We start from the raw sequence: 21,212 nt of genomic DNA, 5'->3' as shown, positions 1-21,212 counted from the left end.
AAATGCATAAACGTGGATAAATCCCCAGGACCTGATCAGTTACACCCAAGGACTCTGTGGGAAGCTAAAGAAGGGATTGCTGGGCCTCCTGCTGAGATATTTGTATCATTGATAGTCACAGGTGAGGTGCCGGAAGACTGGAGGTTGGCTAACATGGTACCACTGTTTAAGAAGGTTGGTAAGGACAAGCCAGGGAACTATAGACCAGTGAGCCAGACCTCTGGTGGGCAAGTTGTTGGAGGGAATCCTGAGGGACAGTATTTACATGTATTTGAAAAGGCAAGGACTGATTAGGGATAGTCAACATGGCTTTGTGCGTGGGGAATCACGCCTCACAAACTTGATTGAGCTTTTTGAAGAAGTAACAAAGAGGATTGATGAGGGCAGAGCAGGAGATGTGATCTATATGGACTTCAGTATGGCGTTCGACAAAGTTCTCCGTGGGAGACTGGTTAGCTAAGTTAGACCTCACGGAATACAGGGAGAACTAGCCATTTGGATACAGAACTGGCTCAAAACGTAGAAGACATAGGGTGGTGGTGGAGGGCTGTTTTTTAGACTGGAGGCCTGTGACCAGTGGAGTGCCACAAGGATCAGTGCTGGGTCCTCTACTTTTTGTCATTTATCTAAATGATTTGGATGCAAGCACAAGAGGCACAGCTAGTAAGTTTGCAGATGCCACCAAAATTGGAGGTATAATGGACAGTGAAGAGGGTTACCTCAGATTACAACAGGATCTGGACCAGATGGGCCAATGGGCTGAGAAGTGGCAGGTGGAGTTTAATTCAGATAAATGTGAGGTGCTGCATTTTGGGAAAGCAAATCTTAGCAGGACTTCTACACTTAATGGTAACGTCTTAGGGAGTGTTGCTGAACAGACCTTGGAGTGCAGGTTCATAGCTCCTTGAAAGTGGAGTCGCAGGTAGATAGGATAGTGAAGACAGTGTTTGATATGCTTTCCTTTATTGGTCAGTGTACGGAGTACAGGAATTGGGAGGTAATGTTGTGGCTGTACAGGACATTGGTTAGGCCACTGTTGGAATATTGCGTGCAATTCTGGTCTCCTTCCAATCAGCAAGATGTTGTGAAACTTGAAAGGGTTCAGAAAAGATTTAAGGATATTGCCAGGGTTGGAGGATTTGAGCTATGGGGAGAGGTTGAATACACTGTGGCTGTTTTCCCTGGAGTGTCGGAGGCTGAGGTGTGACCTTATAGAGGTTTACAAAATCATGATGGGCATGGATAGGGTAAATAGACAGTTTTTTCCCTGGGGTTGGGGAGTCCAGAACTAGATGGCATAGGTTTAGGGTGAGAGGGGAAAGATGTAAAAGAGACCTAAGGGGCAACATTTTCATGCAGAGGATGGTACGTGTGGAATGTGCTGCCAGAGGAAGTGGTGAAGGCTGGTACCATTGCAACATTTAAAAGGCATTTGGATGGGTATATGAATAGGAAAGGTTTAGAAGGATATGGGCCGGGTGCTGGCAGGTGAGACTAGATTGGGTTGGGATCTCTGGTCGGCATGAATGGGTTGGACTGAAGGGTCTGTTTCTGTGCTGTACACCTCTTTGACTCTAGTAAATTGGTTCACTTCCGCACAACCCACACACTGCCATAGCAGCTCAAAGACTTGAAGAAACAAAAACAGTTTCTTCAATTTATAAAATATGACAAACAAGAGTTGCAATGATATTCAGAGTAATCCATGGATCAGACAATTTATTGAACTGTAACTCCATTTTTAAAATTGTGCGCATGTGTGAGAGAGTCTGACAGATAGCGAGAGAGGTAGAAAGGGAGACTGACGGAAACCACCTCATAATAGGGAAGCAGCTCTACATTCTAGACTTCAAATAGGCTCGCCACCTTTTTGCCTTCTCACCCTGTCCCTACCACCGAAATGGCAACACAGGCCATATAACTAAATAAACTGGAATTATTCATAGCTCACATTCTGAACTATTTCAGTGCTTTGTCTTAACTGAAAATTTATTCCAAAACTAATTATCTAATTCAAGTCTGCCATCACTTTTTTGTTAGAATTTAAAAAGGTAAACTATTTGTTGTCTTCCCTTCTATTATATTTTGATAATAGAAAATTGAAAACTAAATCTAAAAAGCTCATTTATAAAAAGTGGCTTAATCTTCCTATTTCTTATCACAATACAACTTTAAATCATATCCAAAATGGATTTCACATCAAGTACTTTTAATCGGTGATGCCTCGTAACAAGATGAAAAATACTAAAGTATCATGTTCCGAAATCAAAACAGCTTAATTCCTTGCTAGTTATTGATGTTTTACTAGTCCCTGCTGTTTTGTTCCCAAAGTAAAGAGGATAACAACATCTTTACACTGTAAAGGGAATGCTTACACAGTTTAAAAAAACCAAGGCTAGGAGAGGATCAAAACATTCTCAAACAATTAGAAGGCCCCAACTGAAGCCTCAATTCTTTCCACTCAGAAGATCCAATATGTCTACAACCAAAACAATCCAACTTAGATGCTCCTGTTTGTTTTATCAACCAGGCTCTTAGGTTGCTAGTTCACAGTGATACATGATTCTTATAGCGCTCAAGCAACAATCACAGCCAGGCATCTGCAGCTGGTTAAAAATTGCAAAACCTGTACATTCTAAACAGGATAGAGAGAGAGATTTAAATTTTCTGTTTAGTAGCATAAACAGTCTCCATTTCATGGATAACTTATTAAAAAAAAGTATTCCCTACCTATTAACCATCTTTTTCTACAGAACAGCTGTGCAAACGATCAATTCAATTTCCTGCTACTTCAAACATTCTGTGGACGTAGCAAGTGGAACTTATTACAGCTCGCAAGGTGTGCCAAGTGTATTTTAACATTCCATTGAACTGGTCATTCAGATAGGTCTGTTAGTTCTTTCTACTCAACAGCTGAATGCGACAGTACAAACAGGATCCTAATTTTTTTTAAGGAATCAATGACAATGTTATACTATGACTGAATGAAAAAAAATTAAAAAACAAAACTTTTTTGGAAATGCTGAGCAAGAGAAGAAACCATGCTTAATATTTACAATGCTCAAAATTCCTACCAAGATTTTGCCATGTCATTACAAAGAACATGTAAAAAAGACTGAGAAGCATAATTACCTTAAATCACATACAACAGGAGGGAAAATGTTTCCCAAGTTTGAATATTGTAAATTTTTACAGGCACCTTAAAAGCAATTTTATAGCATACAAACAGGCTATTCAGCCCATTTGGTTCTGACCAGAATTTGTATTCTATGTAGGCTTTTTCTCACCTTGGCCATAATGAAGCATATCAAAATAACCTTCTCGACTTTTTCCTCCAACTGTTTATCTGCCTTCGACTAACATGCATTTATGCGATTCATCTCACCTACCTAATGTTGGCAAGTTAAAATTTCTTACCAATATTCTGAATTCTGTCTTGCATTTAGTACTGACACCTTTTTTTTTAAATAAATGTCCTTCATTGAACTTATCCAAGTGAAAATTCTTAATATCTACTCTATTAAAATCTTCCATTATGTGATTCTTCAGTATTTTTTCAAGGGAGAAGTGCCCCAGAGTATTCACTATTTCCTAAGAGTTATAACCTTGCAGTTTTAATACCAATTTTAAGTGATGTCAGGTACATTTGTAGTTAGATTTAGCTTGTTTTGTATTTCAACCAGATACACTTAAATGAAAGAAAATTCAAATAACCTTTGAAATACTCAAAAATTCATTTCCACATAAATGAGAGCAAATCTCTCAATTTCCTCATTACATTATTTTGGTATCCATGGGCCTGTACTCCAGTGCACAGATCACAGTTTGGAGAAAAAAAGATAAATAATTTCTAAGAGCCAGCAGTTTCAAATTATTCTTAAACACTGTTTTAATGGCAAAAGAACAGATCTCAGGAACAGAAAAAAAGTAGATGGCAGCTTAATTTTTAATCAGGAATGAACTATCTGTGAAGGATGGAGTAAATACATCCACAGGATTGTAAAAAGTACAGGTCATTCTGCGATAAAGCAAGTATCGCTAATGCAAATTCACTACAACACAATTGACTTACAGGGGACAGTGTTTCTAAAGCGAAAACTTTTAAAGAGTGTTGTGGTTCTGTTCGCTGAGCTGGGAATTTGTGTTGCAGACGTTTCGTCCCCTGTCTAGGTGACATCCTCAGTGCTTGGGAGCCTCATGTGAAGCACTTCTGTGATCTTTCCTCCGCCATTCGTAGTGGTTTGAATCTGCCGCTTCCGGTTGACAGTTCCAGCTGTCCGTTGCAGTGGTCGGTAGATTGGGTCGATGTGCTTATTGATTGAATCTGTGGATGAGTGCCATGCCTTTAGGAATTCACTGGCTGTTCTCTGTTTAGCTTGTCCTATAATAGTAGTGTTGTCCCAGTCAAATTCATGTTGCTTGTCATCTGCGTGTGTTGGTCGTGTCGTTTCGTGGCTAGTTGGTGTTCAGGGATGCGGATTGTTAGCTGTCTTCCTGTTTGTTCTATGTAGTGTTTTGCGCAGTCCTTGCATGGGATTTTGTACACTACATTGGCTATCTGGTCCTTCGTTCTGGTGAGTTGTTGTCTGAGAGTGGCTGTTGGATTCTGTGCTGTTATGAGTCCTAGTGGTTGCAGTAGTCTGGCTGTCAGTTCAGAAATGCTCTTGATGTATGGTAGTGTGACTAGTCCTTTGCGTTGCGGCATGTCCTCGTTCCGTTGTCTTTCCCTTAGGCATGTGTTGATGAAATTGTGCGGGTATCCATTTTTGGCAAATACATTGTATAGGTGTTCCTCTTCCTCATTTTGCAGTTCTGGTGTACTGCAGAGTCTTGTGGCCGTTTTGAATAGTGTCTTGATGCAACTTCTTTTGTGTGTGTTGGGGTGGTTGCTTTCGTAGTGCAGGACTTGGGCTGTGTGTGGCTTTCCTGTATACCTTCGTGCTGAATTCTCTGTTAGGTGTTCTCTGTACCATCACGCCTCGGAATGGGAGTTGGTTGTCCTTTTCTTCCTTTCTAGTGAATCGGATTCCTGCGACTGTGGCGTTGATGATCCGGTGTGTGTTCTCTATTTCTGTGTTTGTAATGATTACAAAGGTGTCGTCCACATATCTGACCCAGAGTTTGGGTTGAATTTGCGGCAAGACTGTTTGTTCTAATCTTTGCATAACCACTTCTGCTAAGAGTCCAGAGAAGGGTGAGCCCATGGGTGTGCCGTTGATTTGTTCATATATTTGGTTGTTGAATGTGAAGTGTGTTGTGAGGCACAGGTCCAGTAGTTTGAGTATGCCGTCTTTGTTGATAGGTTCAACGTCCTGTTGTCTGTTCTGTATGTCCAGCAGGTTGGCTACAAAGAATGAAACCTGAAAGCAACAACATACCCAGATTCTGTGGACTACCTAAAGTGCACAAACCAGACATCCCACTCAGACCCATAGTATCACTACCAGGGACACCATCACACAAACTGGCTAAAGAACTACAGCAGAAACTGAAACACCTGATCAGCGGATCCAGACGCTCTATACAATCAACACAGGAGTTCTTGGACATCATCAGAAATATACTCATAGACAAGGAAGAAACCATGGTCTCATTCGATGTAACGGCACTGCTCACCTCAATCGACAAAACCCTAGCCAGAGAAATAGCCAACCTGCTGGACATACAGAACAGACAACAGGACGTTGAACCTATCAACAAAGACGGCATACTCAAACTATTGGACCTGTGCCTCACAACACACTTCACATTCAACAACCAAATATGAACAAATCAACGGCACACCCATGGGCTCACCCATCTCTGGACTGAGCAGAAGCGGTAATGCAAAGATTAGAACAAACAGTCTTGCCGCAAATTCAACCCAAACTCTCGGTCAGATATGTAGATGACACCTTTGTAATCATTAAAAACACAGAAATAGAGAACACACACCGGATCATCAACGCCACAGTCGCAGGAATCCGATTCACTCGAGAGGAAGAAAAGGACAACCAACTCCCATTCCTAGGCGTGATGGTACAGAGAACACCTAACAGAGAATTCAGCACGAAGGTATACAGGAAAGCCACACACAGCCCAAGTCCTGCACTACGAAAGCAACCACCCCAACACACACAAAAGAAGTTGCATCAAGACACTATTCAAAACGGCCACAAGACACTGCAGTACACCAGAACTGCAAAAAGAGGAAGAGGAAGAAGAACACCTATACAATGTATTTGCCAAAAATGGATATCCGCACAATTTCATCAACACATGCCTAAGGGAAAGGCAACGGAACGAGGACATGCCGCAACGCAAAGGACTAGTCACACTACCATACACCAACAGCATTTCCGAACTGACAGCCAGACTACTGCGACCACTAGGACTCATAACAGCACACAAACCAACAGCCACTCTCAGACAACTCACCAGAACGAAGGACCAGATACCCAATGTAGTGGACAAAATCCCATGCAAGGACTGCACAAAACACTACATAGGACAAACAGGAAGACAGCTAACGATCCGCATCCATGAACACCAACTAGCCACGAAACGACACGACCAACTATCCTTAGTATCCACACACGCAGATGACAAGCAACATGAATTTGACTGGGACTACACTACTATTATAGGACAAGCCAAACAGAGAACAGCCAGGGAATTCCTAGAGGCATGGCACTCATCCACAGATTCAATCAATAAGCACATCGACCTGGACCCAATATACCGGCCACTGCAACGGACAGCTGGAACTGTCAACCGGAAGCGGCACATTCAAACCACTACAAATGGCGGAGGAAAGACCACAGAAGCGCTTCACAGGAGGCCCCCAAGCACTGAGGATGTCACCTAGACAGGGGACGAAACGTCTGCAACACAAACTCCCAGCTCAGCGAACGGAACCACAACAACGAGCACCCGAGCTACAAATCTTTTCACAAACTTTTAAACAGAGTGTATTAGTTATAAAGCCATTCCACCCCCGGTTCATTAAACGGTTCTGCTATGAGGCAATTTCCATAAAACACAAGGTTGCATGAGAACGGAGCTACCCTGTTATAGTAATGTGTGGTATATTGCATATATAGTTTACACAGAATTACTGGAATACAGAACTTGTACTTTTCATCTCTAAATTGTAATATTTAAATTTTCCACTGAAAGTTGCCATTTTGTTCAAGTTATTGCAAGTTATGATTTGCGTAACAAAATAAAATGCTTCATGTTGAGCTCAATCAAACATTATCTAATGTAACTGATGTACCTTCATTCATTCAACACCACTATTACTGTTGAGATTTAAGATTTAGCCAATGATACATATGAAGTTTTAAAAAAAAGGGCCTTTTTCAAACCTTGAAATCCATTAAAATACAAACAAAATCCTGAAAATAATGGCATGTTGCCTGAGGTATAACACCAAAGCATTTCCATCAACAGCAGTCCCTTTACCTTGGAAATGGAATTAAAAATCATGGAACCAAAGAACAAATTTTTGGTAAAGTTTGAGGTTTACACATCCAAATTAAAGCAGGACGGCCAACAATTTACTGTTATGTACCAGCAATGATATCACCACCTGCAATCTCAGTGCTCAAAAGGAAGAGTGTGTGCAGCAATTTAAGGAGCGCAGATTAATTCAAAACTAAGTATTACTATAATGTGAGACAGACAGAAAAGAAAAAAGACAGGATAACATTACACAAAACATACAATAAATTTAAAAAAATGAACTCTTGCAAAGTCAAAGAAATTCAAAGAAAGCAAACTTTGCAAAGGCAGCCAAGCTTGTAACACTTTGAATATTATCCTGACATTCAAAAGAGGTGCCAGACACAAGGTAATTTAGTTATTAGATCTAAAGTGTTGGAATTGCTTACTGGCGAGCTTATGAGACCAAAAAAAAATTATATCATAAATGGATAAAAAAAATTAATACCCATTTCAGGTAAGTGTATAAATAACATATAATGGACACTACACACCTATATAAGACCACAATATACAACTCAAGAAGGCTGATGTAACCATATCATCAGAATTAGCAGAAAACTTGCAAAAGCCAAACTCAGTCACACAATCAAAACCACACGTTCATCCCAGTAGGTCTAGAATGCTATTTTTTGTGTTTATCAAACATGGTCTTGACTTTCAACTCCAGCTTTGGAATGGGCCATTTCAAGTTAGTGATCTGCAAAGCAAATTTTTGCCTGAATAGAAAGCACAGTGCTACAGAAACTCAGCAGGTCTGACAGCTTCTGTAGAGACAGAAATAAGAGTTAATGCCTCAAAACTCACATGACCCCTTCAGAGCCTAAAGAACACTAAAAATTCCAAGAACTAGTATCAGTAGCTGGAATGTTGGTGGTGGAAAAGCAAGCTGGTCAGCATGTGAACATTCACCAGGTCATTCCTGAGAGATACACCACGTAAGGGGTACAGACAGTCAACTATGACAAATGCTGCACAATCTAGCTCCGTGTGAACTTCAGACATACAAACAAGGAACAGGAGCAGGCCACTTGACCCTTCAGGACTGTTCCACTACTCAAAGATCATGTATTTTAACCTCAACTGTGCATTCCTACACACACCACCAATAACCGGTCATCCCTTTGATAAGGGATAATCTCATTACCTCAGACTTCAAAATACAGTCATTTCTTCTATCATGCAATGGTTGCATTCTTGTGTGACCCCACACTATGTAAAAATCATGTAATAAAACTAGTATTTAAAGTGGTGGCAATGTAATTGTGTTATAACCAACACACGTTCTAAACATTGGTACTTTAGAAACAGCATCCCCTTTTCGTCAATCGCATTACAGCCAATTTGCTTTGACAAAATGTGGATTGTAGCAGAATGACCTGTAGTTGACTCTGTCTCCCATTCGAGCAAAGTCACCAAAAACTGAAGGTGGAGCCTTGATCTCATGGGTTAACTTCCTCTGTTTCTTCCTCATTCGCAAGTCAACCAACTGCTTCACCCAGAAACACTAGGACAACCCAATCCTTCACATGGGGTAGGATTCTGAACCCAGCCAACAACACTCCCTATCAGGTCTGTCACCTCCCCCAGCGCTCCACAAGTTCGTCTACAGTAAAGGTTAATTCCAAGTCACACAGATTTCATTCCAGATCTCCTGGAACGAGATGCATCCCAGTTGGGAATGACCTAACCATCAAGTCACATGTTTAAAAAGTACCAGCACAGGCAGGTACAAGGAATATGACAAAACAGTCACGGGAACTAAGGAAGATCAAGCTGGATTCTAAAAATAATCGGGTCAAAAGAAAGGACGCAAAGGAGATAAATATCGCCAAAAGGGACTCATTGAAGATGGATGGTTTTCTGTGGTTCCCATCAGAATGAACCACTTCAGGAAGGTTATTCAAAATGTGCAAAAACATGGCTATGCTGAGGCTGTAGAATCCAAAAGAGCAAGTATAAACCAGCTCAACTTCTCAGAAATTAAAAGGCTGAACTTCGAGCGTGTGTGTTCCAGGGTCAAAAGAACAGCAGGGTACTGAAGCAAACGTGGCAGAGATTGAGGGAACAACAGCCATAAAAGCTGGTCAGAACAGTCCTTCTCTCCATAATTAATTCAGCACACCAAGTTCCCAGACTCAACAAATAAAGGTGGAGTGGAAGGAGCCCACATTCTCGCTGGAAGAGCGAAATGTTAGGCCAACCAGCACCTTCTCCTAAAACAGACAAGATGAGAGTGAGGGAGATGCTGAAAATTCATAATGCAGAATAGCATGAATCAGACAGCTATCCAAACCAGTTGTATTCCATCAGGTCTGGGAGCAGGATTCAGACAACCCTGCTCAACGGCAGCAAAACAAAAACACATTTGGGACACCTCAGATACAGAAGTAGCCTCTGTCCATTTGCAGCAAGGTACGGACAATAATCAGCCTGGGCCATAAAGTGTCAAGTACCATTTGCACCACAGAAGTTCCATCTCAAACAAAAGGGAATTTGAACATCTTTTGATGTAAAATTGCATCACCATCCCTTAATTGTCCTACTATCAATATCTTGAGGTTACCATTGACAAAAATTTACCTTAGCTAGCCACATAAGTCAAGTAGGTATGGGAGCAGATCAGAGTCTCATAATTCTGAGGTTGATTGCTCACCGCCTGCCTCCCCAAACCATGCCCATCCATAAAATACAAGGCACTAAATGTGATGGAATACTCCCCATCTGATGTTTATGAACAGGAGGACGAACCTTAAAACACAATAATCACTATGCAAAGGTTCTGAGAAAATTATTCACACTCAAAATAGATCAAGTCCCCAGGGCAGGGTCAATTTCGTTCTCAAGTCTTAACAAGTAGCAGCAGCTGAGACAATCGATGCATTGCTTTTAATTTTGCGAACCATGCCAGATTCTTGGAAAAAGTTGTATCAAATTAGGAAACAGATGAGATGTAGAAAATGGAGGAAGACAAAGCAGGAATTACATCTTAACATCTGTTGTAGGGAATTAATTATAAAACAAGCTGTAGCAGGACACAAATCTCCATGCATTCACAGCCATTCATGGTTTGGTGAAAGAAAAATCAAGCTTAATTCATTTATTTGGGTTCTTTGAGGGCGTTAATAAGGAATGTAGTTATGGAAGACCTGTGGGAGTGGCGTGCTTGCATTTCTGAAAAGCATTTGACAAGGTGCCAGATTGATGATTATTAAACAAAGTAAGGACTCGTGATGTAGGGGTAATGTATTAGCATGGATACAACATTTGTCAAATTATAGGAAACAGCTGGCACAATGGATCACTTTCAGGTTAGCACGATGTATCATGCTGGGGACTCAACTACTTACATTACTGAAAAACATGCTGGAATCAAATAAATGGTTGCAAAATTTGATTATAAGGTAGATTGGAGTTGGAGCTGTGAAGAGGACATCGTGGGCGGCATGGTGGCACAGTGGTTAGCACTGCTGCCTCACAGCGCCAGAGACCCGGTTTCAATTCCCGACTCAGGCGACTGACTGTGGAGTTTGCACATTCTCCCCGTGTCTGCGTGGGTTTCCTCCGGGTGCTCCGGTTTCCTCCCACAGTCCAAAGATGTGCAGGTCAGGTGAATTGGCCATGCTAAATTGCCCGTAGTGTTAGGTCAAGGGTAAATGTAGGGGTATAGGTGTGGGTTGCGCTTCGGCGGGTCGGTGTGGACTTGTTGGGCCGAAGGGCCTGTTTCCACACTGTAAGTAATCTAATAATTCTGCCGATGACGACACATAATCTAAGATCGTGGCACAAAGTTGGCAGATGTGGTAGAACATGGGAAAATAACTTTTGCAGGTAGGACAATAGCATATTATTTCAATGTACAGAGTGTGTGCAGAATTCAGTGATACAGAAGGATCTTGATATTCTGGTCTATGAATCTCTGAATTTTAGCATACAGGGACAATAAGTGATGAAGGCAAATTAAAACATACAAGAAAGAAAATTTTGGTACAATTGTGTCAGACATTAGTGCAGCTGTTTACTACTGTGTACTGTTTTGGCCTTCCTGTTGAAGCAGTGACATTACTGGATGACATGTAATGCAGAGAATGATTACTCAACTGATTCCTGGAATTAAGGGGTATTGTTAAGAGGAAAAGTTGGCCCAGCATCCTTTGAAGTTTAAAAAACAAATGATGGGTTTTCTTACTGAAATAACATCTTGGAGAGAGAGAGGGTAATGAATGTTTATGGAACAAGACTATAATAAATTGACCCAATTTAATAATAGGGGGTCTCTCTCAATTTAGGCACAGATGAGCCGCCTCTTGGACTTCATTGTGAAATAGTTTAGGAATGTCAAAGGTTATGAGAATACCAGAACCAACGGGCAAACAGGAGTGGATTCTTAGATACTTCTGCACTGTGGCTAACCACATTACAGCGTTCAGTTCAAAGGTAAATCAGGGATGAACAATACCAACTTTATTCTTTCATGTAAACAAAAAACATGTCAGTAGCTCTCTGAAGCTTCTTGAGTAAGTACATATCCAAGCGGATAATGGTTTTCCAGTGAACAAAAATAATTCTATCAGTGAGTAGAGTCATTGATGGCACATCAAGCAGCATTTCCTCAACAAGTGACCTTTTCATTGATATCCAGTTTGATTCGACCAGACAACTCAGGTTTCTGACCTCAATACAACATTGGTCAAAATACAGATTTAACAGCCGTACTCCAGGAACACACAACATTGCCAGCAACAAAACACCATTTGAGAGTCTGACATCAATAAATTAAGGGCACTGGGCGGCAACTCCATTAGGTGCAGTCATACCTAACACAAAAAAAAGACGGTTGTATTTGTTTGCAATCATCTCAGTACTGCAGGAATTCCTCAGTGTAGCATCCAAGGCCCAGCTAGCTTCACTTCATTTACCTGACAGGAAGACCACAACTTGGGATGTTTGCTTATTAGTATTAAGGGAGGTGTTAGTATGCTACAGCAGTCTACAGATATCCATATGGAATCTAAATGCATAATGTTCGTTCCACTTTTTAATTAATTCTCCTTTGATCAGATGAACAAACAGAAGCCATCAGGATAATGAATTAGAGAGGTCTTCTTTACCCCACAGTTCGAGAACACACTATCAGAATTATCAGCAATTTAAAGGAGGGACTTGGAGATAGCCCAAAATAATCTAAGTACACCTAATGCACCAACAACTTTAACAAATAGAGAGATCAGAAACAGAACTTGCTAAATTATCCTTTGGTTATGAAGGCTCAATTGTTTGTTTACTATGACTGGTGTCCTTAAACACAGGAGCCCATTAACGATAATGTGAGGGCATCTCCATCTAAGCCAACTTATGCATTTTCCACTTTGGTGGTGTCAATACCAAATTCTCAGTTGAGAAACTGAACTTTTGATTGGATATTACTTCAGCACAGCTTGAAGTAATTGACAAAGAGAGATCAGGAACAACATTTTTACAAGCCATGGCATTCCAAGGTAAAAAGCAAGCTCTTTTGTGAAAGCTTGTAAACTTTTTAAACTCTTCCACAATGATCGAAGCAACCCCACCCCACACAATCCAGTCCCAAAAAATCTACATCTGTCACAGATTCATGAATATGATAAATTTACATTTCATCTTTGAGACCCATGATTATTACACTGCAGAATGAGAATATCCAGTGTCATCACATAACTTGAAAGTCTTTCACGTATTCAGGCAATTAATTTTTAATTAACTGTTTGCTAATACACAATCAATCAAAATGGTCAAGTTGACACTGAACTGGAGGAAGGGATCTAATTTTTCAATCTGCATGCAAATGGTTAACTGTTTAGCGTTCTTAAAGAACATAAGAAACAGGAGTAGGCCATATCAAGCCTCCTGAGATATTCAACAAGATCATCACTGATCTGCCTCTGGGCCTCAGCTTCACCTTTTGTGCCAGGTCGAAGCTGAATCCTCAGCATTTTAAATAAAACACTATGTCTAACTCCTCTGTAACACTGGTGTAACCTCTACATCTCTCTGGGTACACAATTCCAGACATTTACCATTCTCAAGAAGAGTTCCCTTCGCAACTCAGTTTTGAGAGTCTCCCCTCACTCTGTATTAAAGTTCCTGACATTGAGAATCCATAATAATGGAAATATCTTCACAACGTCTATCCTTCGAGCCCCCTCAGAATGTTGTGGTTGGCTCATAACTGCCACTAAATTCTAATAAATAATAACTTGCCCTGTTTAGCTGTTCACAATTAAACAACCCCTTCACCTGAAAAAAAATCCGCCAAGTGAATCTATTTTGAACTACTCTAATACCAGTACATATTTGCTTCAGTACAGGGGCTAAAACAGTACACAGTACTCTAGGTACACAGTCTCACAAACACCCTGTTACTGTTTTAACAAGACTTGCAAGTTTTTAAAAGTCCAACCCTTTAGCAAAAAGGTCAAAAAACTTTGTTTGCCTTCCTAATTATTGTTGCATGATAACATTTTGTGCTGCATATACAAGAACACCCAGATTTACTGTGCAGTACTTAATTGCATTCTCCCTCCATTGAAAAAACAGTTGCCTTCTCATTGTACTCACCAAAGTGCACAATCTCATACTTCTCCACATTAAACTCTTTGTGCCAAGCTTTTGCACACCCACAATCTATATTTCTTTGCAGATTCCTTATATCCTTATGATACAAGGGCTCCCCACTTCTTGTTTTTCCCCACCGAGGTAGTGAATTTGGATGCCTTACAGTCAGCTCCATCAGAATTTCCCTTTTGCCAGACCATGTTTGATTGCAATAAGCTTTCCTAATTGTCCTGCTGTTGGTTTCATTAAGGGGCTGAAGCATTTTCCCAACATGTTAAGCTAATTGACATATAATTTCCCACATTTTGTCACCCTCCTTCCTTGAACAGGGACATAATATTTAGTCTTTTCAAATCCACTGGAACCCATCCAAAATCCAGAGTGTTCTGGAATTATTCACCCTATGCCTCCACCTCTCTATAACCACTTCTACTGAACCGCTTGAAAGCAGGCAAGTGGGTACTGACAATTTGTCTGCCTTTCATTCTGTTTGTCAAATACTTTGCTCCTCATGCCAGGACCAGTTACAAGGCCTTTCCTTCCATTAGCACCTTGCTTATCTGTTATCTTTAGGAGGTTTACAGTGCACTCTGCTATCCAGAGTTTAAATTCTTGTTTTAAACTAGCTTAACATTTGTTAAGATTATTAATCACCCAGTTCTGTTCTCCAAGGATCCCACATTGACTTCAGCCACTTTCCTTTTACACACCAGTAAAAACTCGTGCTGTTTTTAATTTTCTTGCAAATTTGTTTCCATGAACCATTTCCTCACTTATTGAATTTTTACTAATCTGCTACTGGTTCTAAAAAATTCCAATCCTTTGGCCAAACACTAGTTTTCCTTGTTTCGTGCTGGATACTCTCTTTGACCACTTTTGTGAACCACAGGTGGTTCATCATTCTCATGAAATACTTTGTTTTGACCAGAATAAACTTTTGCTGAGTGTTTTGCTTATCCACTGACCTTACACAGTTAGTTTATTTTCCAGTCTGCTTTAGACAGCTCTCTTCATACCTCAGTAACTCTCCCTTATTTAAGTTAATGACAGTAGGTTGAGACCAGAGTTGCTCACTGTCAAATAGCCGGAAAATTGTCCTAGGTTAGGAAACTTCTTTCTATAACATCTTCAATAGTGATATGACATTACTAGGTCTAAAAAAAACCTGCTCCCAGGTAGGTCCTGCAATGCATTGACCTAAGAAATCAGCCCATATGCACTTTTCGAATTTGTCTTCCATGTTGTATTGCTCCATCGGAGTTGGATAGTCAATATGCAGATTAAAATTTAGTCATGACAATTTCGTGGCCTTTTTGTAAGTCTCCATTTACTGCCTGATTTATACTTCACCCTACAATGAGGAAATTCTTCTGGTACCTACAGATGACTGCTACCCAGGACTTCTTCCCCTTTTTATTTCTTACTCCCACCTAAACAAATTCCACATCACAATCTATTCCATCTCTATCATTACTAGCCACTGCAACGATACCTTTCCTTGGTTAACAATGCGACCCTACCTCCTTTGCCGCTTTGCATATTCTTCTGGAAGGGTTAATACCCTTCACATGCTTATTATGAGCATGCTCTTAAAACCATTTAATAAAATCATAATACAAAAGTATATCATGTTCTCACATTCTGCTCCATAATCAAAGATAAAAGCATGATAGATTTGATACAGCATGACTTTTCTTACTCACTTTGACAAAATTATCAGGGAATAATCCCCTCTTTCCATTCAATTCCCCTTCACACCACCCTTCTTCTTCCAGTTTTCTTACATTCCTGATGAGATCACCAACTCGGAGGGTAAGTTCATCCTCTTGTGCAGCCTCGTAGTCATATTCCACTGTGACCTCCACTGAAAAGGAACATAGATATAGTTAATCAAATCAGAAGCAGCTATTTCTTGTTAGAATAGAAGTGAAAGTTTTTGTTGCCATGGTAAAATAAGCAAGTTGACATCTCCAGGTTGGGTTGGGGTGGGTAGAAGAATGAGGGCAGAGGACAGTGTTGGTATGCCTGCAGTTTACCAGCTGCCAATAAAAAAGATCTGAAGCTACTACATTATAACTATAAGTAAATACATGCACTGTGCAATCAATGCTGTGCAGAGGAGCAGTCATGCTATAATACATTTTATCTGCTTATTCAAACAAAAGGGAGTGGAGAGCCTAATTCGGTCCTCAACTTAGGGCCTCACATGATCCCAAATTTGTCAGAACCATTAATTCCTCCTTTCCTCAAAAGCTTTTGGATCAAATATCCAGTTGGAAGTTAGCAAATTCCACATAAGCTTGTAAGTGAACGTGGAATTTCTCAGGTATTTATAATGCAATATTCCGGGTAAGATAGCAATGTCACTGTGAAATATCAATTGAGTCACTCAGATTTTGATTGTGTGGTATCCATTTGGTTGAACATCTATTTTCAGCCAAGTTCCTCAGTACTTCAGATCGGAAAATATTTACAATGATTAAGCTTTGAGAATTTTTGCTTTTCCTCAGTTGGAAATTAGATTCTGTTTGTGTCTACACTGTTGTGTCCTGACCTTGTGGCCCATTCCCACAGAACAGTGGAATTCGTTGGACCAGTACAAGAACAGGCAATTTCAGCACATCTCTTAACAATCAGGCTCGATAAAAATATTATATTAATTCTGTGGGGCAACCCAAGAACAAAACTACGGTTACAGTGGTAAACAGATACAAACTATGTCCATTTTTATTTCCAGTTTATACTTTCAAAGCTCGATGTCTTTACATCATTCCAAAATGCTGATGGAACTTGCAGCAGCAGTTCAAATCCACTTATTGCAGCTTTTTGCCACACTCCATTAGTCAATTTCTCAGCATCTTTTCGCAAAATGTCAAAGGGAGACGAACTGAAGTTGGGTTAAATTGCAAATGCTTAAAAAGTAAATTCACTGGAAGTCCAGCTAAATGTTGGATGCTCCTGTATTTTTACTTCACAGACTATTTTAAAATTTTACAACACAGACAAAGACCATTCGACCCATTGCGTCAGTGTCATTTCATCATTTCACGTCAGCGAAATGACTCAAAGCCAAGTTGTAAAGGACTACAGCGCTTATTCCATCAGAAATTGCATACTTACATAAATGGTGGTAGGGGGTGGGGAGCATTTACTTTTAGCATACTGAATAACTTCATTTGCAACATATGAGCAAACAGCACGACTCAGCCCATATTTGCAAATGCAATCAAGCAATCAATAGTGCAATCATCAAAGTGGCTGAAACATTTCTGTCACCAACTCACTTGCCTAGCTTGGTGTTTAAATTTGCTAAGAAACAGAATTTTGGATGGTCAGCTACATATTGTAGTTCCTTCCAAATTAACTTCTGCCAACATGTTATGACATAGGATTGCAACAGGTGAGACTTGAACCCAGTCCTCTTAATCTCGATGTGGGGAGAAAACTTGTGTTATAAACTGCCCTATTTGTCTTTATTTAGGTTAAACTACAGCATCTATGAACCAATGCTCATTTTCAAAAAGATTTAATTCTATTCTCAGCAGAAGAGCTGGACGAGCTAATTAGTCGTGTCAACACTGGAGATGGTTCCGAAATGCTAACCATTAAATGCCAACGTGAAGAAAATCGTATTACAAGCCATTTGAGCTCCAAGCAGCAGGAAGGTGCAATTATTAACGTCTTTCTCAAAATAGTGAGCTCAACAGTCTGTAGCAAAACAAGAAGCTAAAAGATTACATACGAATCAAAAAAAAGAGGAAATCAGTTGGCTAAATCTGTCTTGGGGCCAGGGAGGGGGGAGAGAAAGACAACAATCCACACAGACTGACAGCGACTTTACCAACTTTTGAAAGGGATTGTTATAAAGCCTCTCAGTTCAGCCAAACAAAAGCCACAACGTGTCATTATTATGTGGTTCCCAGACGAAAGCAAAGCATATCTTTATATGAGCTTCTTATATAAAAAAGGTACTTGCCTCACTTTCGGTCAGCATAATTGAGTCATTGCGGGTTGTTCAGTTGTGTAATGTAACCTAACCTATTTTACATCAGTAAGCATAGAACCCAGATTATGAGCAGTTTTGAGATATTACAGTCATGTACTCTTGTGGTCCATGTTTCATGAACATATCGGCAGCACTCATACTTAAGCTCAGAATGCTGGACAAACTCAGTAGGTCTGGTAGCATTCATGGAGAGCGCTTCAAATAAAACATAGAACATTACAGTGCAGTACAGTCCTTTCGGTCCTCGATGTTGCATTGACCTGTGAAACCAATCTGAAGCCCATCTAACCTACAGTATTCCATTTATAGAACAGAATCTGGTATGAATCTTTTGCAGAACTGTTTGTTTCAGATTTCTAGTATCTACAAGATTTTGCCTTTACTCACATGACACCATGTTGGCAATGATATTTGACCCAAATTTCACATTCAGTCATGGGTTGCTACTGATAGGAGCACTGATGACAGCAAGCAGTGGCCATCAACTGGAGTCTTCAGAGGGCTCCAGCAGTGGGGCTGCAGAAGGGAATAGAGTCAAAGGGCTGGTACTGTGATATTAAAAAAAGAGTGACCTGCAGGAAATTAGATGTCCCGAGGCTAGGATTGGCTGCCTCTGACTTCCAGACAGATTTTAAGAAATTAGATTGCCATTTCTTATTATTCAGAGCCATTTACATGGCCATTTTCTTGCCATTCAGAGTCACTTACATTGTCATCTCCTATTTTCACCCACTATTCAGAATCAATAGGAGCACTGCAGTTGGAATTTGACTACTCCCCTTCAGTTACAAAATAAATACAACTGACACCAGATCTGCCCATTAAAAGGGATGATTTGCATTACATTGTTTCTGGAGGTGATGTGGTCACTGCATTGTATCTTGAGTGGCATGTGGCTGAGGGGGAGTGACCGGGGGTTGTTTTGTGGGCATTACAACTGTGATGTAAAGATTTTATTTAAAGGAAGGCTGTTTCCTTTGTTCAAGGAACTTCCCTGGACATGCCTCAGAAGCAATGTTGAAGACTGTTCAGAATTTCTCCAAAGCTTGTATTGGACTGTGCTGTGCTTAATAAATTTTGCTTGTTCACAGAAGTTGGTGCGTTGCAGTTGCGTCAAGTGTGTAAGAATCTCAGGAAAAAAGAACCTAACAGTACAGTTAGGGAGTGGGTGGGAATGGAAGGATATTAATGAGCCATTGCAGGCCCAGAAGGTCTCGCTTAACAAATGGGATGAAGTTGGAGGGCAGATTTGCAGGAAGCGCGATTAGTGTTTCTGAGCGCGCTTTCAGATTAGGCACGTTGAATTAGTACTCCGATGACAGCAAATTTATCTTGGTTTGTACGTTGAGTGTGTGTTGCTGGAAAAGCACAGCAGGTCAGGCAGCATCCGAGCAGCAGGAAAATCAACGTTTTAGGCAAAAGCTCTTCATTCTGATGAAGGGCTCCAGCCCGAAACATCAATTTTCCTGCTCTTCTGATGCTGCCTGACCTCCTGTGCTTTTGCAGCAGCACACACAACTCTGATCTCCAGCATCTGCAGACCTCACTGTCTCCTTGGTTTGTGCTATGCTGAACAAGAGCAGCCATGTGCTGAAGAACAGAAATACACAAAATTCCAAAGTCTGAACAAGGAAATTCAGGTGATATTATCATGTTCTATAATCAAAGAACGCTCAGCTCTTGGTGATATTTCCAGCCAGAATTCTTCCACGCAACAGGTGCCCGATTCCACAATCATGAAGCTGCAATGAAATGAAGCAGAAAATATGACCACCTGATGGCCAGAGTGGGGAAGGAGGGTTGTGGGAATCATGCACTGGTATTGTAACTATCCCATCTTTGCTAAATCTCACAGAAGGAGCTTCCCTGACTAGTGCTCAGTTGTTTACAGACGACAGAAGCAGCTAACAAGATGAGCTACATTTATACAGCAGAACCAGGAATCATCATCCCTAGTACAAGTCAAGCTTGGCAAACTGAGTAGACAAATACAAGGCAGGTGAAGTATAATGTAGACAAAGATGAGGTGTTCCACATGTGGGAGCACAAGGCAGCAGATGATCTGAATGGCTTTAAATTGAGAGGGGGGAAAAAATGTGGATGGAGGCCTGGGTGTCGTTGAATACCACTCGCTGAAGGTAAGCCAACAGTAACGGTAACAAAATGTCAAGTTGGCCTACATAACCAGAGGATTTAAGTACGAAGCAAAAATAACTTGTTGCAATTACTCAGATCCTTGGTGAGACAGCACCTGGAAAACAGTGTTCAGTTCTGGTCACAGTATCGGAGGAAGGATGTTCTTTCCACAAAGGGAGAGCAGAAAAGATTTACCAGACTAATTTCTGAGATGGCAAAACTGACAGAGGTTGAATTCGTTACGAAACATCAACTGAGACTGCCATAAGGTTAAGGGTTTAGATGGAGAGAAATTTCTTAAGTGTGCACAAGACAATTTTCCGATTCAGTATGTGGATGTGCAGAGAAGGTGCAAAACTTGACCCACTCTTGGGAAATAAGGCAAGGCAGGTGACGGAGGTGTCAGCAGGAGAGCACTTTGGGGCCAGCGACCATAATTCTATTTGTTTTAAAATAGTGATGGAAAAGGATAGACCAGATCTAAAAGTTGAGCTTCTAAATTGGAGAAAGGCCAATTTTGACGGTATTAGGCAAGAACTTTTGAAAGCTGATTGGAGGCAAATGTTCGCAGGTAAAGGGACGGCGGGAAAATAGGAAGCCTTTAGAAATGAGATAATGAAAATCCAGAGAAAGCATATTCCTGCCAGGGTAAAAGGGAAGGCTGGTAGGTGTGGGGAATGCTGGATGACTAAAGATATTGAAGGTTTGGTTAAGAAAAAGAAGGAAGCATATGTCAGGTATAGACAGGATAGATCGAGTGTATCCTTTGAAGGGTATAAAGAAAGTAGGAGTATACTTAAGAGGGAAGTCAGGAGGGCAAAACAGGGACATGAGATAGCTTTGGCAAATAGAATTAAGGAGAATCCAAAGGGTTTTTACAAATATATTAAGGACAAAAGGGTAACCAGGGAGAGAATAGAACCCCTCAAAGATCAGCAAGACAGCTTTTGTGTGGAGGCACAGAAAATGGGTGAGATTATTAATGAATATT

General features: G+C 40.6%; 1 protein-coding gene across 1 annotated transcript in view; it reads right to left on the bottom strand.

Moving 5' to 3' along the window:
• cd2ap (CD2-associated protein) overlaps nt 1–21,212 on the bottom strand; it is a 243,817-nt gene that overhangs the window by 181,613 nt on the left and 40,992 nt on the right. The window contains exon 2 of the mRNA XM_060851280.1: nt 15,783–15,943. Coding sequence (XP_060707263.1) covers nt 15,783–15,943 — 161 coding nt within the window. The remainder of the gene's footprint in view (nt 1–15,782; nt 15,944–21,212) is intronic.

The sequence above is a fragment of the Hemiscyllium ocellatum genome, chromosome 3 (assembly GCF_020745735.1).
Source record: "Hemiscyllium ocellatum isolate sHemOce1 chromosome 3, sHemOce1.pat.X.cur, whole genome shotgun sequence".
In the NCBI taxonomy this organism is placed as follows: domain Eukaryota; kingdom Metazoa; phylum Chordata; class Chondrichthyes; order Orectolobiformes; family Hemiscylliidae; genus Hemiscyllium; species Hemiscyllium ocellatum.
Note: the sequence above shows the minus strand (reverse complement) of the source record. Positions and strands in the feature narration are given on the sequence as shown.